Source organism: Thalassophryne amazonica, chromosome 15, assembly GCF_902500255.1.
Source record: "Thalassophryne amazonica chromosome 15, fThaAma1.1, whole genome shotgun sequence".
NCBI lineage: Eukaryota > Metazoa > Chordata > Actinopteri > Batrachoidiformes > Batrachoididae > Thalassophryne > Thalassophryne amazonica.
In genome coordinates, this window is record NC_047117.1 from 16,211,544 (window position 1) to 16,229,095 (window position 17,552).

The following is a 17,552-nucleotide window of genomic DNA, read 5'->3' on the forward strand; positions in this document are numbered from 1 at the left end:
ATTTGGAAACACACCAAATATTTGTACTGGTAAGCGGTTTCACCACACGCTCAATAATATCTTTGACCAGCAACATATCAATATCATTGCTTTCTTTTGTTTTCTTAATCTTGAACTCCATAAAATTTTCATCAATTTCCTTATCTGTTCCCTTTACAAAGATTCTTGTAGATGTACCATACATCATTACATTCTACATCTTTGGATCCGTCAGTGCCGACAATCCCCTTTATCAGACCAGAACCAACACCAAACTAACTTGCAGTTAGGGTCACATCATTGATAATTATATTATTTATGTTTAGGAAGTAGTTTGATTATCCAGTTTGCCTCTTTCTAATTTTAATCATATTTAATACATGTATTTTATTTGTTATTTTTTATTGTTCTCTAATAACTTACTGTAGTACTTCTTTTTAGTATTTCTCATTATTCTTCTTAAATTGCTTTTTGATGTCTTATATTTCAGCTAAATGTCTTTTGTTCTCTTGCGAAAGTATTTGTATTCTAATTGTTTTCTTCTTAAGTGCATTTAATAATCCCTGAGTTAACCATGGCTTATCCTCAAGTTTTTGTTTTACAACTTTCTTTATCATTTTTTTTCAAAGAGAGCCATTGTTATGGGCATTAATGTTTGATAAGCTTCTTTTATATCATTGATATTGGCTTTATTTACACTCTTGTTTCATCAGGTTGTTTTTGAAGGTGTGAATTGTCTCATCTGTTTTTTTTTGTCTTAACTATGTTGTAACTTTCAGGTTTGTCCTTGAGAAACTCTAGATGACTGCAGACAACAGCAGATGGTCATTTCATGTCATTAATTATTAGTCCACTTATTAGTATCCTAATAATTACATTATTGAATAATTCTCAGGGATTGTAACACTGTGAATTGTTGCTTTATTCTGGAGTTTGATTAAAGGATAGAAGCTCCTCTTGTACATTGAATTAATGAAATCTGTTGCGGTACTGTGTCATCAAACGTTCACCAAATCGATATTTAGGTCCCCACAAACAACAAACATTTTCTCATTATTTATGTTATCATATATCATTGACACTTTATCTTACCTATAAATGTATCAATCAGCACATGATCCTGGAGTTCTGGTCACACAGTTTATAACTTATAATATGAATAGAAACAGACCATTCAAGTTGCTTGTGAAGCCTTTTGGGTAATAGAAGGTTTGCTGTTGCTTGTTAATGTTAGAGTTTGTAGATAAAAATATTCTGTAGATACTGAGGTGATGTGACCCAGAATAAGAAACCTGTATTAAATGGAAAGGAGCTGCTGCATGTCACACTACGTTCTCTGCAGGGACAAGTGGCATTTCTCTGTCTTTCTCTCCAAGATTATGCAGATGCACTGAGACAGATACAGACTGACTCAGTGGGTATGTCTCACAGATCAGGCCAGGGTTAAAAATCAAACGCCAGCCTCCAGTGCTGGAAAATGAAGCCAGTGCAGCAGTGCCAAACCTTGCAGTTCTTTTAATGGCCACATGAGGCTGAATTTATAAGCAAGGCAATCTGCATAGATCCCCATATTAAATTTTCTAAATGCACTGCAAAAATAAGCATGTTAACCGGGAATCTTCCACACTGAAACCAAGCACAATAACCAGTTGGCACTGTCCCTGCTGTTTATAGCCTGGTACAAAATAAATAAAAGGTTTTATTCTGTATAGCTACTTTCTATGTTCATAACAACTTTATTGGGGGGGGGGGGGGGTGATAGTATACAAATAATGAATGTTTATGAGTTCAATGGTACGAATGTTACATGAGGTGAACCCTGGAATGTTCCATTCGCCCTGTTGAATGAAACATTCCAGGGTTCATTGAATTAAATATTCGTTCCACTGAAAGAATGTAAAATCATTCATTATTTGTTTTATATAATGGCTAAAATAGATCCTTGTCGTTTGATATTATATTAATTTCTAAACAGCAGAAAAGGGACTTACATTTTGGTGTTCGTCACTGCCGCTTTGACACCAACAATCCAACACAAACTTTAAATAGTTGTTCATAATTGTTCTCAGTCAACAATTAGATAGTTCAAAAAGAAATTTGACAATGTAGTCCGTGATACTTCAAAAAAAAAAAAAAAAGCAATAAAACTTTGTGTACTTCCTCAGTCCAGTGAAAAATTGCATCACAAATTTGTCCAGCTTTTCATCCTAACAGCTCTTCATGCCTCCAGATGGCTTATGGCGTAGTGGATTTGTTTGTGTATGTGTTTGAAGAATTAGCAACCTCAATTAGCTTGTTCAAATCATCGTCTGCCAACAAAACAAACGTTGCCATGTTTAGCTAAACACTGCCCCCACTAGTGTGTGCGTGGGCAGGGTTTGCAGCATGCAATGGCACAAAACTGGAACCAAATTTGCATGGTAAATGGAACAAATAATCCATGTCACATAACATATGAAGCACCAATCAAATGACAAGGATCCACTCAGCCGTTATAGAACATCAGATATGCTGTTTTAAGCCTTAGATGTATGGATAATTAGAGGTGTGGTCGCAGCGAGCATTGGAATGGGTGAAGCACAGCCATTCAAGTTGACTGTCTTTTGGGAGCATTTTATTACAAATGTCTGCAATAATGTAGTTGTTTTAACTGATTATTTTTAATTATATTGTAAAAATGTGTTGTTTCTGACTTTTCATACTGAAAGTTTTTCATTGGTTGGTAATTGTTTATTTTGTATGTGTGGATGAATGTTGAAATTGACATGTAACCTTGCTGCCTGTCTTGACCAGGACGCTCTTGTAAAACAGATTTTTAATCTCAATGAGACTTTTTTTCCTGGTTAAATAAAGGTAAAGAAAGAAAGAATAATACCACTTGCTTACTGGTTAATTGTACTAACCCTCTTTGGTCGGGAATGCAGCAAAGTTAAGCATTGCTAAGATGGTAACATTTGGAGCCATCCTATTTGACCTTCAGAACTGCTCAGAAAACCTGTGGGTGATGTCACGGAGGGTTTGTCCAGTGTGTCTGTGTGTGTTTATATTGCAGACAGAATTGTGCAACTTTGACTATACTTAAAAATCCTCAGTAATCTGACCACTTTATTATGTTTTTAAGACACCTGGGGCCCTATCTGTAAAAAATAGCCCCTTTAACCTGCCGTATATCCCTCGTTGAGTGTTGTCACCCAACATCCCACCTGATGTTGTGCTTTTCTTCACTTTACTTCATCTCGTCCCCTCAGATTCTAACCCAGGAGGACTGGAACTCTGTGCTCTATAACGGTATGGCGTCTACCACGCCGCTGGCTGCCCTGTACTTTGTGGCTCTGATGACCTTTGGCAACTATGTCCTTTTTAACTTGCTGGTGGCCATTTTGGTTGAAGGCTTTCAAGCTGAGGTGAGCACAAACACGCAGATTTAACATCGACCACTTGTGCGACTGAAGCAGAGAGGAAAATAATTGAGCTAATCGTCTTGCAGATACTAAAGCTGCCTATACATGAGAATAATCACCAGCATGCTGCTTGTGTGGTTTCCACTTTGTCTCGCTCTAGCCTTCTATGTTTTTCTTTCTCCGGTGTTCTGTTTCTCCATCACTCTTTCTCACACGCATAATTCTCTCCGGGGTAGGGATGTGTTTGATATCGCCTGCCATTCACAGCTGGTGAGCTTTTGTTGTTTAGTTTTCATCTTTTATCTCCAGCATCAGAGAACACTTGTGCTCGCTCACTCCCTTTCTCTTTTTCCTCTCCTTTTCTCTCTCTCTCTCACTCATACCCTTTGCCAAAGCCGTCTGTCTCCATCTTTCTGGCGAGAGTTTTAATTAAATTCAGTAAAGCTTTTTTGGCGCAGCTACAGGAGATCGCTGCCAAATCTGAGTGCATAACTCAACTAGAGAACACTGGAGATTCCCTTCGCCCGTCTGTCTCTTGTTTGTCTCTCCGTCTCTTTATTTTTGTCTTCTCACGCCCCCATATGTTTCAGCATCACGAGAGGAGGAGGAAGGTGGTGCTGATGATGGTAGTGGTGATTCTTATGTGTGTCTTTAGGGCGATGCCAGCAGGTCTGACGGAGATGAGGAGAGGCAGTCTCTCAGCTATGAGGAAGAGGAGAAGTTGAGAGATCTGTACGCTGCAGGTACAAACTTTGTGACGTCATGTCTATGATGTGTGCAGAAACACAAATCCTCCTCAGGACTAACGTGTTTGTGTACAGAGCTCAAGATCCAGGCAATGATATCGAGCCCCAACGGGCTGCTGAACCCGAAAGCCTCCATGCCCCACCCTCCTTCGCTGCCTCCTCTTCATCCTCCTCCTCCGCCACCACCGCCACCGCCACTCATCACACACACTGCAGCCACTCCCGTCATAAACCCTAGCCAATCACGTCGGGCTAGCGGTGCTTCAGTGGACATCGGCAGTCCTGAACAGAGGACACCGGTGAGTCCTGCATGTATTTGCATAAGTAATCACTGTGCACATACAATCAGTAATACACAATTTAACAGGGCACATTACAAGAAGAAAATACACACAACTGTCTGCCCATTTAAAAAAATAATCATAAAATATCAAAGCTCATATTGTCAATTTCCTTGAGGACATCTTCCCAATGGTTCAATAAAGTTATATTTAATATAATTTAATCTAAATGTGCAACTTTTAGTTTTTAATATTACCATGTAGGTTTGAATAAAAGACTATTTTTCTTCAAAACACACCTGCAAAATATGACATCTTATAATCGAATTTTACATGTCATACATTCACAGTTTTAACAGTGCAGCAGAAAACTGAAACAATCCTTCAAATGGTGATGGTAGAATTTGGTGCTTGCATTACCATTTGAAGGATTCCTCTGTAAATATTCTGTTTCTGCTGCACTATAAGTGGCACTAAAAGTGCACCCCTCACAACACCAGAACAACATCATGGTCTTAGATACAGTTTACATTTAGTAAGGTCCAAAAATGATTTATCTATAAACTTTAACAGATTACCACAAGAACTGGCATCACAGTTCTGTCAGCTTTACATCCATTCCTGACACAAAGCCATTCCTCTTGTCCCTAAAATGTTATTTTAACAATGGATCCACATTACTTTTGCTGCTCAAACTGCACCAGGAGAGTTTTATAAATGCAGGGTGTCATGGTTCTGTTTTACGTCCTTTGTAGGAGCAGGAATTCGAAAGTCAGATCATTTTTCACTCCATTAAAATGGGTCTTCTGAGTTTAGTTCATTCTGACCATCAAAATAGTGATGTAAGTCTTTTTAAAATTTCTGTAGTCACTTTCCTCACCATTTCATGGAAGTCTCTGAGGACCTTTTGGTCATTTACCCATCTGTCAAGTCCTTGGAATGTGCAACGCCTACAAAGTGGAGCAAGTTTAACCAACTGAGTGACAGGATCTTTGTTGTGGGGTGGGAGTAATGTTCTTGTATAATTGTGAAACTTAATAATAAAAAAGAGCTTTGAAAGAAAGAAAGACAGAAGTCCTTGGAATACATCATCAATTTTATGTCCTTGTGCAAGTGGTATGCATCTGCAGAATGTTCCACCTGTGGAGAATTGACTGATGACTGGAAGATGACATGCACCACTGCTATATCCAGCAATACCTGTTTTTTCCTCTCTGGATGTGCTTTTAATGCCATTATTTTCAAATAAAATGCTTTCTTTTTTAAAACAAGATTTGGTCTCTTCAGATGTATTTCTCCAAAAACATGCCTTGAAAAAGGAGGACGTCTTAGAATCAGGTGCATCTTATATCCGGGCCAATACATTACTATTCAAGTATCTACTATCTAGGATCCTAATAAATAAATGTTTTGCATTTCCTAGCTCTGCCTTGTTTTGCAGACCCATCCCACAATTTAGCAATGTGTACCAGGTTAGACCCAAATGTTTAACAAAGTTTTGTGAAAATGTGTTGATTACTTAAAGAGTATTCCAACTCAAAGCAGCCAACAAACAGAAAATGATGAAAACATAGTATCCTTGGTGCAGTGTATGAAGGATAATATGTTTACCTCCTTTTGAAATATTAGTCAGAAATCCAACTCCATGTTACAGTGTTTGTTATTGTGATAACAGTCTCTATGGGATGGCAGTCCAGAAAGCCGACGTTCCAGCTGGACCAGCTTCAGTCGAGCCTCCAGCCTGCAAAAAAAGAGCCAGTCAGGGGAGCTGGAGTCCCTGCTCTCAGACACCCACACCGGCTCTAACCTCAGCAGCAGGGAGCAGTCTCTGGACCAGCCAGAGTACTTGCAGGTGCCCATGCTCTTCCCGCCAGACTGCAACGGCACCTTTCACCTTCCTGAATACTGCTACGATGATGCTCCCCTGACGACACACTGCCACAGTGATCAGGAAGAGGAAGACCTTGAGCAGGTGGGTCACTGTTCTTATATTTACAACCCCAAATCAGAAAAAGTTGGTGTGGTATGGAAAATGCACATTTTGCACACATTTCAAAGGCATAACTGCAGAATAAGAGTTTACAGGTAGTGGACTGGCCTGCCTGTAATCCTGACCTGCCCTAATACAGATTGTGTGGAGAATTTTGAAATGAAAGTTGCAATGACAGCAACCTTGTGCTCTTGCACATCAAAAGAAGTGTTTGCAGAAAGAATGGGAAAAAATAACACCTGAAACATTTCATCGTTTGGTTTGCCGATGCCAAAATGTCTTTTACTTGTTGCTAGAAGGAACTGCAACTTTACAAAGTGTCAAATGCTTTAGCATTCCAACTTTTTTGGAATGTGTTGCAGGCCTTAAATAAAGAGAATGGATTTATATTATATATTAATATATATATTATTATTTATTTATATTATATTAACATATGAAATTAAGTTGACCACACAAATTATGAAATATCTTGGGTTCATACTGTCTGCAATTAAATAAAAGTTAAAGTACACATAAGAATCCATGCAGAGATTTTTTGTTTGTTTGTTTGTTGGGGGGGGGGGGGGGGGGGTTGTATTTGCATGTTCTATATTGTGCAAACTTTTTCTAAACTGGGGTTGTACAAATGAAGAAGTGGTAACCATCTGCTTTTATAGCACATATAGAACTTCATTTTCATGGTTAAACATAACCATCAGATGCTTAATTATTATGATTATTATGATCATTATGATGATGATTTTTTTAAATCCAGCTATGGGGTTTATTGACCCACTACAATAGTTTTCATACCAACATTTGACATTTTTGTACAGTACTGTGCAAAACACTTAGGACCCGATCTTAGTGAACTATATGGGGTATGGTCTTCAAGTGCAACTTGGGTCCAACTTTATTTTGCTATTTACATAGTGTGTAATCTGAGCACAAGGTAAATCGAAGGGTGAAAAGCAATCAATTAGTTGTGGGGGTATTTGGGTGTAACAATTTAAACCAATGCAGTTGACCTCTGTCATTGTCTTTAAGAGGCGTGTCCACTTGGTACCTTGCATTTTAAACAGCAGAAGTGAGAGGTTTTATGGTGATGAAAGTGACCTGTGTGAGCAGCAGATCATTGCAGGAGCAGCACTCACCCACCACAGCTTCTTGAAGTCGAGCAGTTTGGCGCCTCGATCCTGCAACACCTTCTCTTCCACCCCTATCTCTGTCCATGCAATCTCCTTCATATCCCATCAGACCATTCACCTGCTGTTCTTGCACTGTGCCATGGCCAGCCCGGTTTAGGTGTTCCCTCTGTGTGAATCTGGGGAGGAAGAGAAGTAACATGAAAATGTTATGCAAACCACAGTTCTTCAAGTTTCCATTTGTTTGTGCTTTTATTTTGTTTTGAATTTTTGATTTCAATTCAGTTTCATGTCAGTTTTATGGGTGTTGACGAGGAGTCTGAAGAGTCTGAACACTAATATACACACACGTGTGTACGTGCATTGTAAACCCACCAATGTAAGGCATATCCGAATTGTGCGGCATATAAATTGTTGAAAAATTTAGCGTTCGACTGTAAACCAGGTTTATGTTGGTCAAAAGGTGCAGTCTGTTTCTGATGCCTTAAAATAGCAATGCATCACCAGCCTTGCACCTTACCACACCTCATTTTAAGAGCAACACACTCACAAGCACACAGATGAGTGCAAAAACACTTGTTACTGACATAGTGTGGGCACTGGATTTGAAAATGACAACTGTGTCAGTTGGAAACTAGCAGCAGCACTTGGCGCTGTGCTGTCTGTGCTCGTCTTTATGAATTAATGAAAAGCTGCACAATAACAAATTTTTATGAATGAATTAAAAATCTGGCAACTTTCTCTTTTAAACACTGTTAAACCAAATACTCCATTTTAATGCAATAATTAAGTTAATATAACTCAAAATTTGAAAAAGTTATAGTGACTCATTTCCATTAATTAAACTAACTCAAAAATTAATTATTGTCATAACAACTCAGTTCCTTTAAGTGCATTTAAAATTTTGGGGCATTTAAGTGTTGGTGATGTATTTCCAGTGCATTACATTTACTCATTTTAATTAAGTTTATGTAACGGAGGCTAGCAGGTGTCGCTGTGAATATTAGTAAATTATGTAGTTAGTAAACTTCTCTCCCAACAACTCAAAAGAATTCTCTGGTCACAATGCCAGAGCCCTGGGTTTTAGCCTTCTGGTTAGAGAATCTGACTTACATGCTGGAGATCGTGAGTTCACATCCCGAGGGGAGCGAATGGGCAGAGTCATAACAACACAATGCAGAGTCAACAAGTAAACAAAAGAATGCATCAAAAATCCAAAAAAATTTGTCACTTTTTTTTATTGAAAAAACAAACTGGATTTACATAAGTTTAATTAACTATAAATTTTTAAGTTCCTAAAACTAAAATGATTTTATTTAAGTTGGCAAACTCAAATGGTTTAAGGCAGTTGATTTCCTCAAATGGTTTGAGTTCAACTAACTAATTGAGTTTTACAATGAAGTTACTTTATGAAGAATTTAATCAGAATTCTGCAGCACAAAAAAAAAAAAAATTTGTGTGTTCATGCATGTGACATGTTCCAAAATTAAATGGCGTGTATGTGTTCCTTTCAGAGTTTATGTAAAAAGCTGAAAAAGCTGCTGGAGCCATATGAACCTCAGTGGTGCCTGGAGCATGAAGAGTGGTCCCTGTATCTGTTTGCACCAGAAAACCAGTAAATACACACACGCCTGCACACGTGCAACCACGATTATTCACAAGAATGGACACGGTGGCTTCATGTAAAAATGTTGTGATAATGTAAAAAAATCACAGTTAAATTCTGAGGGTGTAAAATACAAATAAATAAAAATAAACATCTTTCTCTGTCTTTAGGTTTAGGCTGTGGTGTCAGAAGGTCATAAGTCATAAGATGTTTGATCACACTGTCCTCCTCTTCATCTTCTTGAACTGCATCACCATCGCACTGGAACGGCCTGACATACAACCACACAGCATGGTAATACAAATTAACAGCATAACACCCCCCCCACACACACACACAGTGCCCTTTTCTTAAGGTCCCTTTACACATAGTGCGAATATGTACAACTCCAGGGCAACACCCATCAGAGCAGCTGGTATGTGCGCACTACAAAACATCATGCCGACGGGCAGGCGTGCACAATGCTGGTGTGATGGTTCGTGCACGCAGGAACAAAGCAGTTCGCTCGTCTCATTCATGTCCACATCTGCTGATGCATGTGCTGCTGGCCTGCACACGCGTCTTGCCGACATGCGTGTCCTGCGGACGGCACGCCGCAGGACACTGCGTCATGTGGAACAGAGCTCACGTGAGTGACATGACAGTCAGATCGCCTGTTGCGTGCTATGATCTGACGGTCCGTTTCAACCAAGGGGCAGCCTGTCCATGTCCACGCCATGCGTGTGTGCTCACTGTAGCCCGTTGCCACAGTGATATATGTTTTTATTTATGTCCACTTGATGACAGCAAACAGACACAGGCGCATCACAGTCGTCAGTTGTTAGTCCATGTCCGTCCATAGTACTGTCCAGCTGGGATATCCAGAATGACAGATCTCCACAGCCGCTTCTGTCATAGCCACATTTCCTGTCAGTTCAGCGCACACACCAAAGCCACACTCGTGGGGCACTTGGACAAATTTCACTGCGAGTACGACAGTGATTGTCTGCAGTCTGTTGTCGTGCCAAGAGTGCAAATGGCCACACATTTTCTAAGTGCCATGCAAGTGGTGTTAGATGTTTGTGCTTGTCTGTTGGAATTTGGCGCGACAGGGATTGATGGGCTTGCACAGCGCACACTCTGTCTTTCAGCCGCTGGTGTACGCAAATAGTTGTAGCAACAGGTGTACGAGGCATTGAAGCAGCTACGAAATGACACGGTTTGCATACGATTCCTGCTTCATGCACACTTAATGCGCAGTTCGACCAAATTCACACTATATGTGAAGGGGCCCTTAATGTTTGTCAAATTTGGCTCAAAGTGAGTAATATCCGTACCTTATTTCGAGAAATCTTATTTGACTTTTAACTTGTTCCACTGGCAGATTTTTCTGACTTGTTACAAGTTAAAGACACCTCGAGTTATATTTTATTAATATGAGGACGTCATATATCATTGTGAGTAAAAAAAAGCTTGTTTCATGTCAGATATGACTCGAAACAAGACTCGTTTCCTTAAACAGGTTTCTCAGACGTATTATCTAAAAACAAGTCCTTGTATCTGATTAATAATTTACTGGTGATTTTGTCTTATTTTAAGTGTAATTAGTTACTTTGACTAGAAAGTAGGCAAATATACTCTGTAAGATTTTGCGTTTTTGCAGTGTATTTTTAACAAAGTGCAGGCGATCCTGATTGTATGCACTTTGAAGGCGCGATGTTCAGTCCGCACATACGAAACATTCTTTTAAGTGTTGCTCAGCTTGTCTGTTTGTGTCTAACATAATGAAGGTTTGCGATTCATTAGAAGAGCGCGTGCTGCTCCCAGCGTGTTTTATTACAGTTAGTGTTTTTTGTTGTTGTTGTTTTTAAAGCTGATTATGTAAGAATCAAATATAAAAACTGTAGACTGAGTAATTTCTCTCCCTGTGTGCGTTTGTGTGTGACAGGAGCGAGTCTTCCTCAGTGTTTCCAATTACATCTTCACTGTGATCTTTGTGGGTGAAATGATGGTTAAGGTAAGCACATAATACTGATGTCTGACAGAAGCTCGGTTTCTGTCACTTATCACACGTGCAGTTTTCCTCCTCGCTGGGGAGCAGAATTGCTTGTGGTGTAATTTTCCACTTCATGTTGTTTTGTCATCATGTGTGTGTGTCCAGGTGGTTGCTATGGGCCTGTATTTTGGGAACAGCGTGTACCTGCAGAGCAGTTGGAATGTCTTAGACGGAGTGCTGGTGTTTGTGTCACTTTTGGACATTGTAGTGTCTATCGCATCGGCAGGCGGAAACCGCATCCTAGGCATCCTCCGCGTCCTTCGCCTCCTGCGTACGCTGAGACCACTCCGGTAGGAGGATGGCAGAGATCCCCACCTGCTTTTACTCTGCAGCTATCTTGTGCAGTGATGTGATGAGTTTGTGGGACTGAATGTGTTGCAGGGTGATAAGTCGCGCTCCCGGTTTGAAACTGGTGGTGGAGACACTGATCACATCTCTCAGACCGATCGGGAATATTGTCCTCATCTGCTGTGCCTTTTTCATAGTATTTGGAATACTGGGAGTACAGGTAAAGTACCAGCGAGGTGGTTCCAAAACACAATTTTTTTGTGACCTTGGAATGAATTTTGTAATGTAACACAATGCTAAAATACTGTCGGCCGTATGAGCATTGTGTTTTTTATAATTTGCAGTTGTTTAAGTAATTATTAAGATCCTTGTCATCTTATGTACAATTTGTACATGTTCAATAAAGCCCTTCTCTCAAACAATCAATCAATCAAAAACAATATTTACGCTTTAACAGCATCTGCAGGAGGACTTGCGTGTGTGTGTACATGAGCTTTTGACAAGAGTGGAAGTTGTGCAAATCAAGGAATATTTGTAGATCCATAGGAAGTTAGCTTTTAGTTAGCGGAATTTAGCATGCATGTTGGCATCCGTGAAATGTCTTATAAATCACTTCAGAGGTGTTATTAGGTTCCAAAAACAGGGTTTTCAGTTTTAGAAGTGTTTATTTCTCAGTAGCTTTTACATAATATATGAGAAAGGTGTTATTTCTAGCCAAAACAAAGCGAAGTTAGCAGCTAGCAACACCAGGAAGTGACGTCACCATGCTAACTCCTGCTTAATGTTTTGGAAATCCTTCCAGAAGTGCTATCAGGTTACAAAAACAGCGTTTTCAGTTTCAGAAGTGGTTTTTTTTCTTGCTAGCTTTTACACAATATGTGAGAAAGGCGTTATTTCTAGCCAAAATCAAAGCGAAGTTAGCAGCTAGCGACACCAGGGTGATGTCACCACAATCACTTCCATAACATCATACCATAAAAATATGAAACAGAATGTGAGTTTTTGACCTCTTACGATAGGTCAAGGTTAGTCATCTTTGAACTTGTCCAAGGTCTGTGTCCCAAGAATGTTCCCTGTGAATTTGAAGACTCTGGCACTAATAGGACTGGACTTGGATAGATGGATAGATGGACATATGTACAGACAGACGAAAAGCCTTCGCAATACACAATGGCCATATTTGATGGCCTCGGGTAAAAATGAATGAGGGAGAGCTGTGGATAGAGTGGACAGCTGGCTGCAGGTAGAAGATGTCTTTGGAGTCCTCATTTATAACCAGTTAGTGCAGAAGGTTCCCGGTTCAAACCTCACCCCTGCCATATTTCTCCATTTAATGTGGAGTTGAGTCAGGAAGGGCATCCAACTTAAAACTGCCAATCCACTCTGAATCTGCTGTGGTGACTGAGTGAAAACAACAAGAGCACACACACACACACACACACACACACACACACACACACACACACACACACACACACACACACACACACACACACACACACACACACACACACACACACACACACACACACACACAACGTGTGACCTAAAAGAAGCACACGACAATTTAAAGGTATACATTGCAAAACATTGTGAAGCAAATGAGATGGTAAAATGTGTGTATATGTACACAAACATGACCCATGTGCACAAACATTTTGGAGAAGGGAAAGTGAAGCCAGAGAGTCTGAAAAATGTGAGTGGCAGCATTACACATAGAATGATATTGTGTGTTAGTGAATCATAACTCGCACTTTTAAATCTACCCAGTAAAACGTCACATATTCATGTATGCTATCGTAAATAAAAAAAAATGCATTTTATATGTGATACTATATAAATAGTCAGTGTTTATGAGTGTAGTGGTAACAATATTTGTATGAAATGAAAGGTGGAACATATTATTCAGTGAATTAAAATATCTTTTCAATTGGACAAATGGAAACCGTTCATTATTTGTTTTATATGACACTTCAATAGATCTATGTCATTTGATATTTTACTTAAAATTAGACAGGTGTTTCTTCTTGGAGCAGAAAGCAGAGTTCAGTGGGACCCAGTAGTTCACTCTGCTCTGCAGGACTCGCTGACACACTGCTGACTTTAGCAACAGCGAGATCAGCTCAATAGTGTGTGTGTGTGTGTGTGTGTGTGTGGAGGATATGTCTGCTTTCCTCAATTCAGCAAATAATCGCGATATTAACTTGTTGAATTCTTCATCTGACAGGGCTTCACCAGCTGCTAAAGATGCCTCTGCAAATACTGGGATTGCTGAATTTATGCAAAAGGGATGGGAGAAAAATGCATGGATTGTGCCAAAATTGCACACTAATGACATCACCCGCGCAATGGGACAAATAATGAATGTCACATAGCATAAAATCCAACAACCAAATGACAAGGATCTATTTAGGTGTGACCCAGATTTTTTTCCATTAGTTCAAATGTTAAATTGATCTTACATCAAACCACACGACTAATATTTTTTCAGTGCACCACAGCTGGTGAAATGTAAATATATTGGTGTTGGACATGACTGGATTATCACTATCAAGGACAAGGTGCAATGACGTGCTTGCTGCTATCAATTCTCTCCATCAGTTTTACATAAAAAAATGGACCCACATTATTTTCACTGCTCAAATGTATATACTACCTGTATATAAATTGTGGCCAGCCTAAGGCACACCTGTGCAATAATGATGCTGTCTAATCAGCATCACTAACAGATTTACACAGATTTGTGAACTATATTTGAAAGAAATAGGTCTTTTGTGTATATAGATAATGTATTAGATCTTTGAGTTCAGCTTATGAAAAATGGGAGCAAAAACAAAAGTGTTATATTTTTTGTCAGTGTAAGTCCAAATAAGGTTTCTTCCATATAGTGAAAAAAAGTCCATCTTCATTCAAAAGTGTGGCCTTACAGTAAAAAACACGTTACAGTGTTACAGTATTTGTTCAGAACATTTTTTTCCCTTTTGTGATCTTATTCTGGTGGTTCTGAGGTCCCCTTCTGAAAGCAAGGCATATTGGGAAAAATTTACACTACACCATAACTTTGGGTGAGAAGCGAGGCTAATAAACCCACGCGGTGGCAGGGGGAACAGTCACCCTGTTACCACCACCTCTCCCGCCGGCTGAAGACACGGACAGGTGGGCCTGCCTCGCAGGTGGTCTCCTCCTCTGGATGGGCTCCTTTTGTGGATCCTCTCAGCTACGGAATCGAGAGGACCACATTTTGTGATCAGAGGACAGATGGTTTTGTTCGAGTCTCTTTCCAAAGCTCAGTCAAATGTTTTGGATTTTTCTTTTCCTCGTTTAACTGTGGATTATCAAATGGACTTTTTGAGCACAGCACTGACCTCTTGTGGATTACTTTCTCTGTGGAACGTTTCCCAAAATGACAGAGCGGTCCAGTGCAAACTTGTGGTAAGTTCAGTTTTAAATCAGCTCACAGCAGCATTTATCCGTTTACTCTACACATTGCTGTGGAAGTGAACTTCTTTTCTTGTACTGTAACAACGCACCACACGCACGCACACACACACGCACACACACACACACACGAATGTCTGTTCCTGTGCATTTTTACGGCACAGTCCTTTGTGTCATGAGACACTCTTTGCTATTTGATAAAGACATTTATTCATATTTATGTATTTGCTTGAAGTGAGTATAACTGATGATTGTATTTAAACTCGAGCCGTCACGAGGAAAAGCTCAAAATAATGACGCCATGACGATCGCTCCTTTATAGAATGCTTTTAGTGTGACCTGACTCTGTTTTAAATGTGTGCTGAAAGTAATCAAGTAATAAGGTTTTCTGTATATAAATCACACTAGACTATGAGTCACAGGACCTCTCAAACTAGTCAAAAAACCCACGACTTATACTAATTTTTTTCATACAGTATTTTTGCCTTTTCTTTGTATGTATACTGTTAGTATGAATCCTGTGTAATACTTTATAAATGAGGCTCCTGGTGATTTCTCTGCAGGGATGGTGCAGATTCCCAGCGATAAAGACAAATGAAGGGGACCACTAATTAGATGTGAGAGTAGCAGTTAGTAATGTGAGTTGTCCATTCAGCAGAGGAGGGAAAAACACATTTGAACTGGTTACCTTGAGCGCTGGCAAACTGTAATGGGACTGTAACCTTATTTTGAGCATTATAGACAACATGATGAATGAATGAATTGTTAAACGAGATCAAAAGTGCTTAAACCACAGCAACGGCATACCAAAATTTCAGCATATTAGGCACATAGAGAAAATGTTACATGAGCTTTTAACCAGTCGACTTCACGAACAAAACAATATCTGAAATTGTTTCCATCAAATTAGCCGTTTTCCTGCAGATAGATCAACATGGGGCTGGAAATTCGACGTAACCAAAATCAAATTATGTCTTGCCATCCATCAGCCCAGCGTGTCTGCCAAGTTTGTTCAAAATAAGATTAGACAGTCTTAAGATATCATATGAATTTGACAAACGTTTGTGTGTTTGTTCTGCTACTCCTTCAAGGTGCTTGCACCAGTTTCATCCAGACTTATCTGCATGTTTTTTTGACCCCAGATTTTCCCTTAAAAGGTTTGGCTGGCAAAGGGCAATGTCATTGGGGTCAAAGGATAAAAATTTAAGTATTTCATTGTAATTTACACTAAACCTGGCACACTCAACTGCATACCTGGTAGGTAGGTTCTGGAATTACATCAGGTGTGGTCCACATTTGCCAAAGGCCAGGCATCGATCCTTCCAGGTTAAGGGCATTTTGCTAATTTTTACCAAACTTGTGAATGAAGGTTGACTACAAAATTGCCCTGAATTAATTCATTTAGGCAAAGGTCAAGGTCAAAGAATTTGATTTTCAGCTTGATTTGGACCAAATGTGGCACACGCTTAGGTTTATTCCAGAATTGCCCTGGCAAGGTCAACCGGAGGTTTCTCATAAGGGTGAAGGTCAAGGTCATTTAGGTTAAAGGTCAGATTGCAGTGGTCTTTGTCATCTTCATACCCATGAGTACAATAATCTAGTCTTGCCAACATACATACATCCATGTAGCTAGACCAAGACCAAGGTGACGCCTGCAGTAGCATCGCTAATGAAAGTACCAATGAATCAGCAATGCAAACAGCAAGTAGTTGCAGCTCTAGTCTGTACACATGCAAAAGAAATAGTAGTGGCCTAAAGGTTTGCAAAGTGTGTTTGTGAATAGATGATTGCTGCAGGGTAAATCTCGGTGGTGGTTTTACCCTTAAGCAAGGCTGTGAGGCAGCACCTGATCGTTAGCTACCAGCTTCACTGACAAGGAACTGAAACGCTTCCAGGTGGGAATCAAAACCAGTGCACATCTGAAAAGTGGCATTGGTCTCAGCACTACTTTCCAGCCTGAAAAAAGTCTTTTAAAAAAAAGTTGTTTTCTGCTACAAGACACTCATCAACGCTGCTGTTTAAGTAAATGAGGTACGGCTCAGAAAGCGTTTCAGGTAATACAAAGTGAGAAGAAGAAGTGGGACAAAATGCAAATGAGCTGCTGATTATGCACCAAAATCCCTGGAAGTAATTTTTCGGAGTTGGGGGGAGGGGGGGGGGGGTCTGACTCCAGGGTGTTTATGCTGAAAATTGGTTTGAAAACCTAAAATAAACCTAAACTAAATGCTGATAACCCCGCTCCAAAAAACAAAAAACAAAACAACAACAACAACACACACCAATTGCAATGCAACAGAAATCTGAGGCAGGATTAATGGGATTGTTTAATGATTTGTCATGCATCAGTGGACTTATGGTCCATGCTTCACATAAGATTGTGAACTTTGCATAACTGAACGAATGAGATAACAGAGGTGGGTACTTTGCACTCGCTCAGAGAAGAACTGCGAAATGAGGTGATTTGGGCATCTGATTTTTGATGCCTCTTTCTGAAGGTTTCTCAGGCACTTCCAGCTGGTAGGACACCCAAAATTATTTATTCCACCTGACCTGGTAATGCTTTTGGGACAGTCTGGGAAGAACTGGGTAGTAGGAGGATGTGCCTTAATTAAGGGGGGGGAGTTCCACTTCTGCTACCCCCATACTTCTATATGTCCTTTA

At 39.8% G+C, this 17,552-nt stretch overlaps 1 protein-coding gene across 2 annotated transcripts in view; it reads left to right on the plus strand.

Moving 5' to 3' along the window:
* LOC117525734 (voltage-dependent T-type calcium channel subunit alpha-1I-like) overlaps positions 1-17,552 on the plus strand; it is a 219,233-nt gene that overhangs the window by 114,742 nt on the left and 86,939 nt on the right. For both annotated transcript variants that reach the window (XM_034187666.1, XM_034187667.1), the window contains exons 14-22: positions 3,228-3,383; positions 4,036-4,123; positions 4,202-4,425; positions 6,083-6,379; positions 9,039-9,139; positions 9,301-9,424; positions 11,058-11,126; positions 11,271-11,455; positions 11,547-11,673. In XM_034187666.1, coding sequence (XP_034043557.1) covers positions 3,228-3,383; positions 4,036-4,123; positions 4,202-4,425; positions 6,083-6,379; positions 9,039-9,139; positions 9,301-9,424; positions 11,058-11,126; positions 11,271-11,455; positions 11,547-11,673 — 1,371 coding nt within the window. The remainder of the gene's footprint in view (positions 1-3,227; positions 3,384-4,035; positions 4,124-4,201; positions 4,426-6,082; positions 6,380-9,038; positions 9,140-9,300; positions 9,425-11,057; positions 11,127-11,270; positions 11,456-11,546; positions 11,674-17,552) is intronic.